An 18,351-nucleotide genomic window follows, 5' to 3' on the forward strand; every position below is an offset into this window, starting at 1 on the left:
CAAAAAATCATTTACTTGCCCTTATTACGATACCAAAGTACATGTAAAGTCCTGCATGGCCGCGGTTCTTCACAAAATTTAATCCACGCAGTGTGTTTGTGAGACTTAAAAACACAATGTCTATTCCAGTAGGGTAAACTGAGGCCTCATCAAAAAGTCTTTACCAACCAATCTGGCTGAAACGCCACCACACATACAGACACCACATTATGAAACTATCGACTCTTGAAGTATATTTATCTTCCAGCTTAAAAATTAGAAGCACGTTTTTCCACAACGGTGAAAGATTAAAGACGTCTGAAGTAGTACATAGCTAAACATTTATAACTTGATAATATTATATTTCATGTTGTTTCTATTTTCTTAACTGTATTTTCATAGTTGAAATCATGAGTCAATTGGAGCTAGACAACCATGGAAAACCTAAAAGCACTGGACGGCAGTTTCGTCCTATTATGGGACTCCTCAGCAGTGCGCATCCACGATCCCGCACTCAAGAGATTCGAACCTAGGACCTATCAGTCTCGCCACAGAGCACTTAACCGATAGACCACCGAGCCGGCCAGCATCCAACGGTGTTAATGTCTAACTTCAATCAATCCACAATTTTGAGCAACCGTTCACCAATTGTCTTCAGTGAATTCTTATATCACAAGAGACTTGTTTGAACTCCACTGGTCACTGCTTCTCACTAGAACTCCGGAACACATATCTTGAAGTCAGTGACTAGTGAGCATATGATTATAATCAGAAGGGGTTTCGTGGAGATTTCTTGTCAGTGCTCTTGTTTTCTATCTTTTATCATCTTTCAGAGCAAAAGACTCTCCTTTGTTACAGTTAATAATGAAATAGTGACTAAGTAGTTAAAGTAGTCTAATTTTAAACAGTGTTTTAGATTCGAACTTTACTCAACAGATTTCAGTTTTGATTATCCGGCACTGAATTAAGTACGTGAACTAATAATAAACTGAACTTTTAACCAAGTTCACCAAGTGAACAGGCCTTAAAGTACCTTTGAAAATAATTTTCCATTTATTTAAGGTTGTATATGTAGTCATATTTTGAGATGGTTGCTTTCAGTGAAAATGTGAAACAGTCATCTTACTCACGTAGTATTGTTTGTTTGAATCTTCCCATTGATGTTTAGGACTGCAACTGGTAAGCCTCTAATTGGCATATGTGCATACTGTGCGTATTGCCTCGATATAGCCTAAATTTACAAGCATTGTAAGCAAAGATGGATAGTGACTAACAGTGGAATCCAGGACGCTCGTTTCTTTCTCTTTGGGACTCGTCAGCTGAATGTATCTGCATCTCAGAGTTGATGTTCACTCTGGGACTTGAACCCAGTACCTTTCGCTTCCAACGCCATCGCATTATCCACTCGGCCACTGAGTCCTGATAGCCACTTGCTTGTGCAATGAGGTGAATTTCAAATTCACTTAGTATTGTTTATTTCAATCTTCCCATGTTTGAATCTTCTCATCTTATGTTATTGTAAACACAGATATTGTGAACAAAGTCATAACATGGGGGAAAACGGATAATAACAGAGAAAGTACTTCTTTTATTATATCCTCATACTGACTACATTCCATTATCATCTGAATGAAATCATTGTTGGTTGTTACAATTCAAACATTCTATACAAAATCCACCTAACTCATAGATTCTCAAGTGAATGTGGTTGTAATTGGATGCATACTTATAAATTTCTTACTTACTTACGCTTGTTACCCCCAATGGAGCATAGGCCGCCGACCAGTATTCTCCAAAACACTCTGTCCTGGGCTTTCTTTTCTAGTTCTATCCAGTTTTTGTTCATTCTTCTCATGTCCGTCTCCATTTCTCGTCATAATGTGTTCTTTGGTCTTCCTCTTCTCCTTTGTCTTTCAAGATTACATGGGAGGACTTGTCTTGTGACGCAGTCGGGTGATTTCCTCAAAGTGTGTCCTATCCACTTCCAGAGCTTCTTCTTGATTTTTTCCTCCACTGGATGGAATCTGGTTTGTTGTCTCCCACAGTAGCTTGTTGCTGATAGTGTCTGGCCAACGGATCCTAAGTATCTTGGTAGAGTGAGTGGTTGTACAAACTTTTTTTTGGATACAAAGGTTTAGTTTGTGAACATGGTTTGCGATGGCTTCACCAATGTGCAAAAAACGAACTCCTGAACTATGCAGCAAATTTGATAGAATATGGTGGATAACCTTAAAAGCTTTATTCATTTCAACTTGATGAACTGTGTCCACCAAATGAAAGAGAATTGAACTCTTAATCACTTTTACCTGTCCTTTGTTCAACCACGGCGGATGTTGTTTTATTCGTTGACGAACTTGCTGAATTGTACGCCCTTTTATAACTGGCTCCACAGGAGCAGTTGAATTAGTAAATGCACATAGATGTGGCGAATTTAGGCAATCTGCTTCTTTTATTCCAATTACTTTACCTTTACCCTAAGTTTCTTTTTACTTGCTTTATTATTATGTAAACATATGATTATCATATAAAAAGGGACTGACACCTACGCATATAACCAATTTTCGATAAGCATTACAATTTCATCATTCACTTTAAACTACTAGACAATGTAAAAATTTCATCAGCATCCTTATGATTGGTTAATATTGAATTGTAGTTAAGAGGAATTTTAATGTAATAATAAATAGAAATTCTATATCTATATGTTACCTATAAATAGGTTAATAATATTAACGCTAATCTATGTCATTACCCAAATACTTGGGTTGTTTAGATGTAAATCATATTTCTTTTAATAAAAATATTTATACTAAATCGTAATATGATTTATACTGTGATTTTATGGTTGAAATCATGAGTCAATTGAAGCCAGAGCATCATGGAAAACCTGGAAGCACTGGACAGCCGTTTCGTCCCATTGTAGGACTCCTCAGCATCCACGATCCCGCCTCGCAAGATTTGATTCCAGGACCTATCAGGCTTAAGGGTGAGCGCTTAACCATTAGACCACTGAGCCGGCTGGCATCCAACGGTGTTTATGTCTAACTTCAACCAATCCACGATGCACACTGTTGAGGAGTCTCACAATAGGACGAAACGGTCGTTCAGTGCTTCCAGGTTTCCCATGGTAGTCTAGCTTTAATTGACTCATGATTTCAACTATATAAAATTACTAAAATCTCCACAAGAACCCCGTACTTATACTATGATTTGACTGTTTTTAATTTAATGACAGATATATAACATTGTATACAACACATATATAAAACATTTTAGACTACAATGCTTAACCCCTAAGAAAACCAAGTAGATTTCAATTCTGACAATATTTTTCGTGATACAAGTTTTTAGAACAAAATTAAACTTTTTTCTACCAATGTTTGAATAGTATTCACATTTCTTACTCTGATAAAGAAAGTTAACAGATATAAGTTTTATGAAAGTGTTTAGCATACGCAAAACGTCCATGTGGACAACTGTGTACACATATTCGGTTGGAACAGAGGCAATTCTAAAAACATCAGAGAATTTTTAGAAGCTTAGCGCTCAGGTCAATCAGCAATCAACAAGCACATTAAAATTGATCTGATTTATCAACCAATCAGAAAAATTATGGACAAACATAGGAACAAAAATCAAACCAATGAAAAATACAACCAAAATAAAGAAGTAAACAATAACAGGTTTAAGGTCAGTCAACAAGAACTAATCAACATTGAGGTGTACATGACAAGCTGTAAGCCATATGTGGAGAAATCCGAACACTTCACCTCTACCTAAAGTTTGTGCTGTCGTTCAGAAGAACTATGAAAGCTCCATGACCAAACTATTCAGCTCAGAGAATGAAACTCTATCCAAATCATCCACTTGAGCCTACAAATCTTCTCCACCATCTCAATGCCCAAAACGTGCATAACTATTCTGAGGGTATTTTTAAACAAAAACTTTTGATAGAATCAGGGGTTCCAGTGAACTGTTATGTGTGCCCTAGAATCCTCAAAGCTGCTACTTTCATTGTTGTATTTAATTTCGTCATTGATAGTCTTGTAATTGTAATATTTTATTGGTTTTACTTTAAGAGATCGCTCACCTATCAGAATATTCACTTATCAAATTCAAATACATAATTGATATAGTTCTATAGGGTAAAGACATTGATAGACTTCAGCCTCTTGAATAACAACGCAAACGTTTCTTTCCATGTAAATCCACAATAAAAATGTTTTAATAGTTCAAGATGTCACTAATTTTCGATTTTTAACCATATCACTCAACCCAGTTTACCTGATTGCGCAACCAATAGTTAGGTGTCTTAGTTGACACTTCAGATTTCATTTCTCTAGTTTACGATTACATTTTATTCTATAAAAGTTAGATATTCCACTTCACATTTTCAGTTTAAACAGCCTTTTTTCTTTGCCCGATTGTTTTACCATAGTTGATGCCAATATTATTTATTTTACATACAGTTTGTAATCTTTTGAATTAAAAGTCAGAAAATTGATCCACTATTATATGATTTATGAATTAGTACTATATTCCCACGAACACCGTCGAATTAGCACCTACAATTATATTTTGTGAGTCATGAATCCCCATAATCATTGTCTTATGGATCTCAGATTTCCTCGTTACGGTTAAGTAATTAATACTTTCCTAGACGTTATTATTGACTAAAGTCTTACATTAGGCCGGCTATATAATCATGTTTGATTTCGATTCTCAACAAAATGTGTTCCTTAGCCTCACTCTTTTCCGTTTCCCTTCAGGATTCCAAATTATTGCTTGCCTCGTGATGTAGTTTGGTGATTTTCTCAATGTTTGTCTGATTCACTTCCAACGTCTTTTCCTAATTTCCGCTTCATTTGGAAGCTGGTTTCTCTCCCACAGATCTTGATACAATTTATTTAGTGGTGAACAATGCAACAAACAGAGCGCTGACGTGTCAAACACGAGGAAAAATTGACCTAGGAACTTTAATCATACTGGATTTTTTTAACTGAGTTACCATCGAAATAGCTCATTGAAGTTTAGTATTATATTTGTTGACTTCAGCCAAGCTGAGATAAAGTCGTTGAGGATAGTGTTCAATAATTAAACTACAATGTGAAAAATGAAAATATTCTACAATGAGAAAAACTTAATATGCTGAGTATGACTACGTAATCGGTCACTCTATACTAAATAACGCTTTTCAGTAGCTCTTAGTCTTTTTAGGTAAAGCTTACCAAGTTAGAAATCAACATTCTAGATTATCAAAATATATGATAGATATTTCCTTACTTTAAAACTGGATTCAAGAATTAACACGATCCGAGTAATTCTAATAAAGAATTTGTTCTGTAAATGGATCATTCTGCGTAAGTCAGTCGAAAAGTATTTCTCCGCAATTTCAGATTAGTCAAAAACGTATATTTAAAAAGTGGAGTGTGCATGAAGTAACAATTCATTGCATTCTCATATCAAGTTTCGTTTCGTATTACTCTTGTGTATCAGTCAAAATAAAGGCGCTAGAATAAGCAGTTGTATTTGGTTTTGATTGATATTACTCAATATGGTCAATCAGTTATAATCAACGTAAAGTCAGGGACAAACGGGATTTATCCCAATATACCATACATCAGCATCTCAGCAAAATGAAGTAACCGAGGTACATAATAAATAAGTCGAGATAGTAGAAGAAACGAAAGAATACTGATACTTCAAATTTCAGGAGAGACAAAGAGTAGGTATGTCTGTTCCACTGTAATCCATTCCGAGCCAACAATCATTGATCAAGATGACCATAGTAACTCCAACCAGGTGCACTGAACCTATCAGTGTGGTATGATTTAACAATTATTGAACTATGTAGACTGATACCAAGTCTTGGTTTGACCGCAGCTGGTTTCCTTTCAACCTACTCTTACTCTAGCTAAATAAACCTAATTCATATAACCTGTTGTTGAAATCAAAGAACTACTACACTTGATCATCGATTATTGATCATTGTGTTTGTTTTTTTTGTAAAATGAAAAGGGGAAATAAAGAGTAATCCATAAAAAAAATAGGGAAAATGTAACTGATCTTGAGATGATGGAGAAGATTTGTAGCTGAGGTGGGTGATTTTGATGTGGGTTTGTTCGGGTAGACTTCCATCCGAAGTTTGTGCTGCTGATGATGTCGTTCAGAAGGACGATGAAAGCTCCACAATCAAACCATTCAGCTTAGAGAATAAACCCACATCAAAATGTAACTGATCATTTACAAATGTTTCTTTTTTTTTCTTTTTATCCTATCATAAATTATCGAATGGTTACATGACACATGAATCATCACTTTCATACAATTGGATACATAAAAACAATAATCAATAATTTGTAAACAGGGAAAGAAAATAGAATCATACTTATAAAAATCAATTTATTTGGATCCTAGATATTAATTTTCTTTTTACAAAACAAAAAGATGAAGCATAGGGTACATAAAACCAAAGTAAGATATGAAGTATGCAATATCAAATTTTTTTAAAAAAAATTGGTCATATCGATTGTATAGGTTTAAGACAATCCTATGTGCAGTGAAAATAGGAAGCATAATCAAGGAAACTAGAAAGGTTCTGTGATTTAGAATGGGAGTAAGGTATATATATATATATATATATATATATATAGAGAGAGAGAGAGAGAGAGAGAGAGAGGGAGATAAAAGAAGAATTCTCATCTATATTGTGAATTCAATGCCTATTCATCATCAGGAGCTATTTTATGATTGGGTAAAACATGATGTAATAACAATGGGGAAAAAATAGTGAGTAAGGTGTAAAAATAAAAGTGAAGATTCCGAACATAAATACATATGTCTTGACTGCAATGATGATGATGATGATGATGATGATGATGCTATGACTATGATGATGCTATACTGTTTAATGGTTTACTACAGTTTGAATTATATTAATTATTCTACTGCTACTGCTATAACTCCTGTAGAAAGAGTTTGTTTTAGCGGAATGACACCATACTACTACTACTACTAAGACTACCACGTTTTTTTTCTGTTAGCCATGACACTACTAACAAGACTAAAACTGATTGTATTAGTAGTAGTAGTCAATACTAAGAAAAAGGGTAGAAACATTAATAAATGAATTCAGTTAACCAATTAATTCGATGGTACAAGTTTAAATAATTTCTGTACTCCAATAGTAAATGATTCTGAAAGAAAAAAAGTAAACAAATAAGAGTATGCACATATTATTACATGTTTTCAATGATATACATTAAGATCTTTAGTATAAATGTTACATCAGAAACTATTCGAAAGCGTAAATTCACAATTAAGTTTAAATATTATGACATAACGATCGTCTAAATCTCCAGGAGTTGAATTTTTACCGAGAGGCTAACTTGTTGATTTAAAATACGCCGACGACATAGTTTTATTTGGTGAAGACGCTGACAAAATGCAGAGTCTTCTGACCATTATAAGCAACTATGCTGGCATGTTCGAGATGTGATTCTCTCCTTCGAAGTGCGAAATGTTACTTCAGGATTGGGTTACATCGACACCTGAATTAATGATAGGGAGTGAAGTAGTTGAGCGTGTTGACTGCTTCACTTATCTTAGGAGTCTCATCAGCCCTTGTGGTCTGGTGTGTGACGAAATCTCAGCACGGATACAGAAGGCTCGACTAGCTTTCACCAACTTGCGTCATTTATGGCGTAGGCGAGATATCCGTCTAGCAACTAAAGGACGGGTTTACTGTGCAGCAGTTCGTTTCGTCCTACTTAATGGCAGTGAAACATGGTCGCTAAGGGTAGAGGATATTCGTAGGCTACTAGTGTTTGATCATAGGTGTCTTCGAAGCATTGCTCGTATATCCTGAGACCACCGGGTAAGTAATGCAGTTGTTAGGAAACGGGTACTAGGTAAGGATGGCAAACCGATTGATGAAGTAGTGAAACTTCATCAGTTGAGGTGGCTGGTAGACATGTTACGTATGCTCAACCATCGACTGCCTCGTCGTGCGATGTTTCATGGTGTAGGAGTAGGTTGGAAGAAAGCTATGGGCTGCCAGACCAAAATGTAGCACAAGTCCATGAAGTCGCTGACAAGTGGACTGAGCCATGTTGTTAGGTGTAGACTACCTGGTTGGGATTCGCATGATGATAGTAATCGATGGTTAGATTCGTTGAATGATATGGCTCAAAATCGTTTGCAATGACGAAGGTGCATCCACTATTTGTGTCCTCCCAAATTCTAATCTTCTGAATTCTTCATGTCCGTATCCTTTTTCTCTTTCCAAATTTATTTCACTGTATTATACTCCTTAAATAACATCTTCAAACCCTAATCTTTCCGATTACTGCTTATACTCTTACTACTTCTACCACTATGGGATTTGAATCGTCAACTGCATCTCTGTGCTAATGTGGTATGGCAACTCGAAATGATGTACGTACGTACGTACGAAGTTCTACGTTGTGACAGACTGACTGACAAACTAAATTCAATATGAAAAATAATACGTTACTTTCTATGCTGCAAATATGTGAACAATAGTTAGTGAGTTAGTTGGCCTGATTAAATCAGTTCTTACTTAACAATAAGGCACATCCGAAATCTTGGAAGAACTGATGTCTCATTCGTGACTTTAGACTATGTCACTTAGAGCCACACGGGGATTCGTCCAAGCTTTCTGTAACAAAAAGTCTATATTTAAGGCTTCACACTGTCTCTAATCCATCACATCATCATACAAATTGCACCATGATGCCCAGTCGTCTAGACTGATGGTCATTAGAATTCACTTGAGGCTGACGAATAGATAATATGATTAACCAACACATAATTCCAAAGCCAAAAATATATTGAAAGTCAAGCAATACTGTCAAAAAAGTAGACAGAGATCTTGATCATATAAAACTTTGGTAAACAATGATTGTTTGTTGTAAATTAAAGAAACATGTTTAATAGTAGTTTGAATATTTGTTAAGAACACTTTCCTAGGTTGTCACTATATCAAAAAAGACTGTCATGAAAAGTATTCATGTTAAAATTTTGATAATATAAACAAATTTTTCTTCACGATAGAGAAAGTTTAATGATGGTTAGGCCACGTGTTATGTATGCCTGAACACCGATTATCACGGCGCGCTATGCTGACTAGTGTAGGAGATGGTTGGAAGAGAGTTAGGGCGGCCAAACCAAAACATGGTATCAGGTTTTGAAGTCACTAACCTCTAGTCTGAACCATGTTGGTAGATGCAGACTACCTGGTTGGGGTCCGCGTGACTATCGTAAACAATGGTTGGAGACTGTGGGTGACATGGCTCAGAATCGATCATAATGGAATAGGTGTATACACTCTCTATCTTCCCTTAAACCTTGAGATTAAAATTGCTTCATATCTGCCTTCCTTCCTATACTATATCCTTATATGAAACTTTTCTTATATATATTACAACCACTAAACTATATCTATGAATCCGGTGTTCATCTTGTTGTGCTAATGAGCGAGGTATGGCAACTTGGACCGATGCATAAATGTGTCTTATCCTACGTTGTAGCTGACTGACTGACTGAGAAAATAGAAAACAAAACGAAATTATTTACCAAATTTTCTTTGAAATGATTTCGGTTTGTTCTTCCATGCACAGCCAATGATGTAAACTGGTATCCCAGTACAAATAATGGCTACACCAAGTACTAAAGAAGTAAATAAACGATAACAAACGAATAAAATAGGAAGGGAATGAAAAAGAAAAGAATTGCGGATAAATAATTTTGAAGGTTGCTTTTTTAAATTTTCCTACTACTTCTACAATCTTTATGTTATCTGTACAATTAACAACAAATCGTTAAGTCAGTGTTGTTTGTATAAAAGCACAATGTTTACACTCATTTCATAGTGTTTATCTGTCAGAAATCGTCAAATTTGAATGTTAGAAGGGAGTTTAGTGGAGATTTTTGTAATTTTATATGGTTGAAATCATGAGTCAATTGAATCTAGACAACCATGGAAAACCTAGAAGCACTGGACGGCCGTTTCGTGCTATTGTGGAACTCTTCAGCAGTGCGCATCCACGATCCCGCCTCGCGAGATTTGATTCTAGGACCTATCAGTCTTGCGCGTTAGCTCTTAACCACTAGACCACTGAGCCGGCGGCTTCTAATGGTGTTAATGTCTAACTTCAACCAATCCACGATGTGCTCTGCTGAGGAGTGCCACAATACGACGAAATGGTCGTCCAGTGCTTCCAGGTTTTCCATGGTGGTCTAGCTTCAATTGACTGATGATTTCATTCATATAAAATTTGAATATGTTCATTATTCTATGGAGATATACTAATCATTCATTCATTCATATCTTCAACGTTTAAAACATTCGCATTCTCATAGATTCAATCCACGTAATTCTATCACTGCTGAAGATTGAATAAGATAATATAAATGAAATCATCCATCATGATTAGATAGGGTTAGCAATGACTTAAATAAGTTATAATCAGAATGGGTTTTGTGAAGATCTAGTATTCTCATAGTTGAAAGCATGAGTCAATAGAATCTAGACCACTAAGGAAAACCTGGAAGCACTGGACAACCGTTTCGTCCTGGGTTCAAATCTCGCGAGTGTGGGATCGTGGATGCGCACTGCCACTGAGGAGTTCCACAATAGGACGAGTTGGCCGTCCAGTGCTTCCAAGTTTTCCTTCATGGTCTAGCTTCAATTGACTCATACTTTCAACTATGAAAATATTAAATAAGTTTGTAATTTTATGAAATGATTGTTCAAGTGAATATACGTTACCAAGTGAATAATATTAGAAAACATTTTCTTATAATACTTTCTCATAAATAAATAAAAAATTTTCTTTCTCTTACATGATTCAACTGGGGCAGCAACAAATGCAAATATCACTAAAAATAAAGTAATGAGCACATAAATAATTGCGAATAAAATTGGTGCCTAAATGAATAAAATAAAATAACAACAATATTGATTAGTATACATGCTGTAATATTGTACAATAATCAGATTAAAATGAAGTTGAGGAATTCAAAAAAAAACCACCTATCGGATTGTTTATGAATAATTCTTCCTTTATAACTGTAATTAAATGAGCGAGCTTATTCATTTATTTATTTAACTACATAAATATTTGTACAAAGGGGCGCCAGATATATATGCGCCACACAAATCTTATTTGATTTGTGTGAGGGCTGTGATACTGCCCAGGTGTCCAAACTGAAGCAGGTGGTTTCCTTAGGGGGCCACACTCGGAGACTTTCACCTAAAGATCTGATCCACAAGGCAGTGGAGCATCGTGAAGAGATGCAGTCCCATGGTAGCCGGTGACCAACGATTGATTCATACGCCATTTGTTTCCTCAGGATACTGGAGCCCATGTGCATCATTGGTATGGAAACAGGGTTTTCCAACTCCCCTAGATGAACTTTCTGTGTCCACCAACCCGGTTCAGGCGCCGAACATTCGCTTTTCGTCCTCTCAATTTCGTAAACAACACCGGTGCCACGAGAACGCACTGAGTAGGACTTCCCTGGTAGAGGCTGTACACGAGTGTTTGGTTTATCACTGAATTTTTTTGATAGTCCTATTTAAAAAAAAAACTTTGAAAGTTATGATATTCTGAAAATATATCTTATCGTATTCTTGTAGTTACCAGTACATATTCACTTAAACATAGGCACAAATAAACAAAATAATTAGATTATGCGAAAATGAAGAAAAGTGAGTCAACCCATTCACCAGGTACATGAGTATGAGCCACACTCTAATAGTGAGGGCTAATGATACTACCTGGTTGCTCATATCGAAGAAGGTAGAATGGGTTTTGAACGTGAGACTTAATGCCCGAAATTCGAATGGTCTAATCAATAAACCACCACTCTACATTCATTGAACATCTTTTACCTAGGATCTATAAACTTGAAATAGAGTTATTTAGCTACCTTGATCTAAGAACTATACAAACTAATCGCTTAGTAAACAACGGTAATATCATAGTGTTATGTGATACATTCTAAAAATCACGATCTATTTATCTATATAGTTAAAAACTGCTTATATGAGATGATGCCGCCAAAAGATTCATGAACCAACATTAAAACACAAATATGTGAAGGTAGACTTCCGGCATCAAGATGTAGGAAATTGAATTTTTTCACAAGATACCCTTTAATATCAAAATCTTTTGTTGATACTTTGAAGAGTTCATTATATTAGTATCCTGAAAACAATTTCATTCTGAATGTATCAGCTATAGGGGAGTTGTTCATAATAAATGAGAAGCTGTTTTTAAAAAAATAACGTACTTTCACAGGACGTGGATGATTTCGTTTAGTTATTCTAAATACAATTACAATGGATACACATACACCAATTGCAAGCCATTGTACAAAGCCAAGATATGTTATTAATGAATAAATATCACCAACAAATAGATAACATATTGATGTTATACACTAAATTAATGATGGAGATTAAAAAAGAAAGAGAGGAAAGCAGAAAGTTTAATAATGATATAGTTTTGATAAACAGTAATCAATTAAGTCAGATATTTTGTACATCCGTCAGTTATACTCCCGATGGTCTATCGGTTAACGGCTTTGGGTCGAGACTGGTAGGTCCTGGAATCGAATCTCTTGAGTGCGGGATCGTGGATGCGCACTGCCACTGAGGAGTCCCATAATAGGACGAGTTGGCCTTCCAGTGCTTCCAGGTTTCCCATGGTGGTCTAGCTTCAATTGACTCATGATTTCAACTTTGAAAAAAATACTGAAATCTCCACAAAACTCCTTCAGATTTATAAAAATTGTTCAATTTGGAGTCACTTTTCATCATTAACTTACACCAATAAGAGAGTTCTGAATGACCATTTTATTCTAGCTTGAGAGTTTTTTATATTGAGCTTAAGTGGTTGGATTTAGTCACGAGTAAACCGAGCTCGACTTGAGTTACAAGCTAACAAGGTGTGCCGTCAGTCTTTGGAAAACTGATGCAATTTGTAGGATTCGGACCTGCATCAACCAGCCTCATAATATCAGACATTACTAATGAACTATTCGAGCAGTAACGTCTACCATAGGATCAAGATATTTACACTGACTGGTCACTGAGCGGTAAGAAATTTTATGTCTGTTTAGTCTTTAGCGCTGACCGGACTCTACCAAAGCACACTTATAACTCTGGGTCTATTTCATTGGGTTCTTTTAGATTCTGACTTACAAGCCTAATGTTATAGCACTTGTAATGTAATACTGAGTCAAAAAGCAATGCGAAACAGTTGTTTTAGATTTATTATGACCAACTCTAACTGTAATCTGACAGCTTCCAGCCTACTGTGAATTCAAACAGACACATTAAACAGTGGTTGATAATGGTTGTCAATTCGTCTGTTATTTGACAAAACAATGAACGACTGTGCTGGACTTCATGCATAAAACGAGGAAAAACGTTAATCATTAGTTTCGACAAATGATTGAAAGCGGCATTTAATCACTGATATAATTTATTTGAATTATTATAGTACCATTATTAATGAATTGACCATAAATAATAAACATTAATGACTATCGTAAGCAAAGATTGATAGTGGCTAGCAGTGGAATCTAGGAAGCATGTTTCGTACTATTTGGGACTCGTCATCTGGATGTACCTGCATCTCAGAGCTGATATTCACCCTGAGACTCGAACCCAGTAACTTTCGCTACAAAAGCCATCGCGTTATCCACTCGGCCACTGAGTCCTGATAGCCACTTGGTTGTGCAATGGGGTGAAGTTTAAATTCACTTAGTATTGTTTGTTTGAATCTTCCCATTGCTACCCACCATCCATCTTTGCTTACAATGCTTGTGAATTTAGGCTGTATCGAGGCAATACGCACAGTATGCACATATATCAATAAGAGACTGACCAGTTGCAGTCCTAACACATCAATGGGAAGATTCAGACAAGTGATACTCAGTGAATTAATGACTATCCTTATGGTTTGTCAAATCCTATCCAACAACTGATATGTGGCTTATGAAACAATTGCATGAAAATGAATGAACATTTCAAATAATCACAAACTCACTGTAAATACAACAGCTGAAATTGGTGTCATTCTATCCATATGTAAAAAACATAATAATTTTGGCATTTGATTTACTTGACTTGCAACAAAAAACATTCGTGATGTTGTCATTACTGTACCATTGACACCACCAAATGTAGATAATGCAACAAATATAGGCATAATCCACCACATTACTCCATAAATTCTTACAGAAAATGTCTATGGAGTAAACAAAAGAAGAAAATTTGTTGAAGTATACCTTCATCAACTTTTTTAAAACTAGATTATTAATTGTCACTTTATAAGAGATATGTGGACGATATCTTAGTAATCTGTGAAAGAAGGGAAGATATAAACTGTTTATTGAATAGACTTAATACTATCCAAAACCATATCAGTCTCTCATGCGAAGAACGACCAACTTCCCTTCCTGGATATACTTCTAAGCCGACGAGAAGATGGCTCGATCAAACGATCCATTTTTCGAAAACTGACGTGGACGGGTCAATACCTTCGTTACTATAGTTATTGCCCTGTGCAATACAAACGGGGTTTAGTAAGGTGCTTATTTAACAGGCTTGATCGTATTTGCACAAACGACGCTATTAATGATGATGTTAAGTCGTTAAACAAGACATTAATGGGGAATGGTTATCCAGCTAAATTTATCAATAGATAGAAAGTTCATGGCACAGTGAGACCTACTGTAGCCTTGGTGGAGAAAAAGCCTGTCTACATCACCTTACCATTTAGAGGTATTTCCAATATCCTTTTATTGAGACTATTAATTGTATCAAAGTAGTAGATAACTTGTATAAATACTGAAACAAAAAAAGAAATTAATTAGTTATTGATCCTAGAAAATTTGGCGGAACTCTACAGTGATATTCTTCTTTAAACTGCCTTGTTATATTTTGTAATTCTTCCAAGTCCTCTTGGAATTTCAGTACTGTACACTTATCTATACTTCATGAAGTAATTCTTTGTAGAATGATATAAAACATTAAGATATTTGAATCGAATTTGTTTTATCATATCTTATTGGTTTAAGTTAATGATGAAAAGTGACTCCAAATTGAACAATTTTTATAAATCTGAAGGAGTTTTGTGGAGATTTCAGTATTTTTCATAGTTGAAATCATGAGTCAATTGAAGCTAAACCACCAGGGAAAACCTGGAAGCGCTGGATGGCCGTTTCGTCCTACTATAGGACTCCTCAGTGGCAGTGAGCATCCACGATCCCGCACTCAAGAGATTCGATTCCAGGACCTACCAGTCTCGAGCCAGAGTACTTAATCGATAGACCACTGAGCCGGACGGCATCCAACGGTGTTAATGTCTAACTTCAACCAATTCACGATGTTTGAGCAACCGTTCACCGATTGTCTTCAGTGAGTTGATATCTCTACAACAGACTTAGTTGAACTCCGCTGGTCACTGCTTCCCACTAGAACTCCAGGAAATATCTCTTGAAGTCAGTCACTAGTGAGTATATGATTATAGATCAGAAGGGGATTCGTGAAGATTTCAATATTTTCATAGGTGAAATCATGGTGGTCTGGCTTCAATTGACTCATGATTTCAACTATGCAAATACTGAAATCTCCACAAAACCCCTTCTGATCATTTGTTTTAGTTCAGATGTATATAACCTTTAAATTAACAATTAGAAAACACAGTCCTATTGGCTATCAAATAATAGAGGTTGAAAATTGACAATGAATAAAATACCCTGTACAATCGACTATTTGACTACTTGACGGATAAACTTCATTGTATAGCGCTGATAATATTTGGGATTAAATCTCCGGTTGACTTCAAAACAATACATTTTATAAGCAAAGATGGTGGTGGCCAACATTGCAATTCAGGATCCGCGTTTCATCCTATCTTTGAAGCGACAGGTACTAGGTCAACGTCAACTCTGGAATACAGGTACATCCAGCTGACGAGTCTCAAGTAGGACGAAACGCGCGTCAAACTGGATTCCACTGCTAGCAACTATCCATCTTTGCTTATAATGATTGTGACTTAAGGCAATATGCACAGTATGCACATATGCCAATAATAGACTGATCAATTGCAGTCTTAAACATCAATGGGATGATTTAAGCAAACAATACCGAGTGAATTTAAAACATTTTATGTTATTCAAAAGTTAAGAAAACATTACCCAAACAAATAAACAGAACAGATGAATAATGAACAAACTAAGACATTCTTGATTATAACTTACAATGGCTACAGCTGGTGTAGTAAGTATTTCATGAGGTGAGACTACTGTCACATAGGCTACATTAGCCATGGTGTATATGAATGTTACGAGAAGACAAGAAATAATTATAGCCAATGGTAAATCACGGCGAGGATTATTCATTTCTTCAATCATACAATTTAAATAATTCCAACCAGAATATGCAAATAATCCAACATAAAATGCTTTAGTTATTGCACCTGGACTCCAGTCAGAATTGTCAAATGCGCCAACAAGTCCATCAACTTTGCCTATATTACGGAGACAAAGGAAAGAAAAACATTTTATGAAGAAATAATGACAAGTCTGTGATTATTACTAACAACCGCCTCATTTACTGGTGTATGAAAAGACGTCACCATTTCATTCTTTAAGCAAATGCTAATCGAACTCAAAAATTTTCCTAAAGTTTACAGATTCACTTGACGAATGTGATGTGAACAAAGAAACAAGGAAGTCATGATAAACAACGGAAGCTATATACAGGGACATTATTTCATTTAATTCAAATTTGGCAAAATATTAACATTCAGATTTGTCTACAGTTTATTCTGTAAACCATAAGCTTTCGTTTGATGCATGATTCACTGTCATGCCATTTTCTATTCCAAAGATATTGTAATTTAAATATAAACTCTCGTACTCTATTCACCTACTCTAATGCCCAGTGTGAATATAATTGTATTTCTCTGATTGCTTGTGTTGTAGTCGTGTTAGTCATCTATTTATTCATGTATCTATTTACACTGATCTGAATCAGGAATCAATAATCGGGAATAAGTCGAATGGTGTTCCAGTTGACGCATCTTCTTTCTTCCATGTTACATAATCAGGTGATATCATAGTTTTCACCTCTCTGCCCTAGGCTGTTAGTCTCAATTAGGACTCACGTATTGTAGTCACAAGTTTAAATCCGTAGGCCTATCGTGTCAAGATAGAGACAAGCTCTCTCCTGTATATTAATGGATAGATAGATAAAGGAGAAACTGAAAGTTTTCAAGTACTAAAATTCAGTTACGTAGGTCTTTTAGATGATAAACTTTGACATATTTGGCACTCATTTCATAGAACAACTGTATTGTATCGCTAGTTATGTTGAACATATTGCATTTACCCTAGTGATGTAGTAGAACTGTTATCACTGACTCTCAATACTATATTTATCTTCTTATGACTATCCTACAATAACTGAAATATTCCATTATTGAATAACTTTTGTGAATTTGCTAAAGATTAATCGGTAGAATAGTGTGAGGTCGATGATACTTTATTTCTTCGAAGCTCTTAAGCAGTGTGCACCAGTAACTCATAACAAGATTAAATCCGATACAGTCAAAACGGCATCAACACTATTTCATATTAAAAATAGATGAAGTATACGCTATTGACGACAGTAGATGAAAATTGCACAATATCGTAAAGTGATTGACATCATAAATGTTAATTATTGTAAAGCTGTTCCAGTTATGTAATTAAATCCAGTTAATACATAGTATAAACTACAAAAATACATTGGATCATGAATCGTGAATAACAAAGTAGTTACATTCAATTAGTATTGTTTGTTTGAATCTTCCCATTGATGTTTAGGATTGCAACTGGTCATTCTCTTATTGGCATATGTGAATATTGCCTCGATATAGCCTTAATTCACAAACATTGTAATCAAAGATGAATAGTGGCTAGCAGTGGAATCCAGTTTGACGCGTTTCATCCTATTTGGGACTCGTCAGCTGGATGTAGCTGCATCTCAGAGTTGATGTTCACTCTGGGACTCGAACCCAGTAGTTACAGTTTTCACATTGAATATTTATTGGTTTTAAAGGTTTATATCTAGAGATATAGTAAGTTTATCTTGTATAAAAATTATCAATATACAGAATTTGTGAATAAACTCTTCACAGACCATTGTTGCTGTGCTTAGATTTTATACCTTTTAATCTACCATTATTTAGTATACAATTCAACATCCAATACACAATGTTCAAATCTAAAATAGTGATTTCAGTTTTAAAAAAACTTGATTTATTTCTAAATTATTTATTTCATTACTGA

General features: G+C 35.3%; 1 protein-coding gene across 1 annotated transcript in view; it reads right to left on the bottom strand.

Annotated features, from left to right (window-relative positions):
• The window catches only part of Smp_150990 (putative cationic amino acid transporter), a gene marked incomplete at both ends in the record, with an annotated part of 50,239 nt that overhangs the window by 13,215 nt on the left and 18,673 nt on the right, over positions 1-18,351 (bottom strand). The window contains 4 exons of the mRNA XM_018797494.1: positions 10,846-10,930; positions 12,298-12,447; positions 14,061-14,261; positions 16,279-16,547. Of these exons, the coding sequence (XP_018652530.1) occupies positions 10,846-10,930; positions 12,298-12,447; positions 14,061-14,261; positions 16,279-16,547 (705 nt within the window). The remainder of the gene's footprint in view (positions 1-10,845; positions 10,931-12,297; positions 12,448-14,060; positions 14,262-16,278; positions 16,548-18,351) is intronic.

Source organism: Schistosoma mansoni, chromosome 4 (genome assembly GCF_000237925.1).
Source record: "Schistosoma mansoni strain Puerto Rico chromosome 4, complete genome".
Lineage (NCBI taxonomy): Eukaryota > Metazoa > Platyhelminthes > Trematoda > Strigeidida > Schistosomatidae > Schistosoma > Schistosoma mansoni.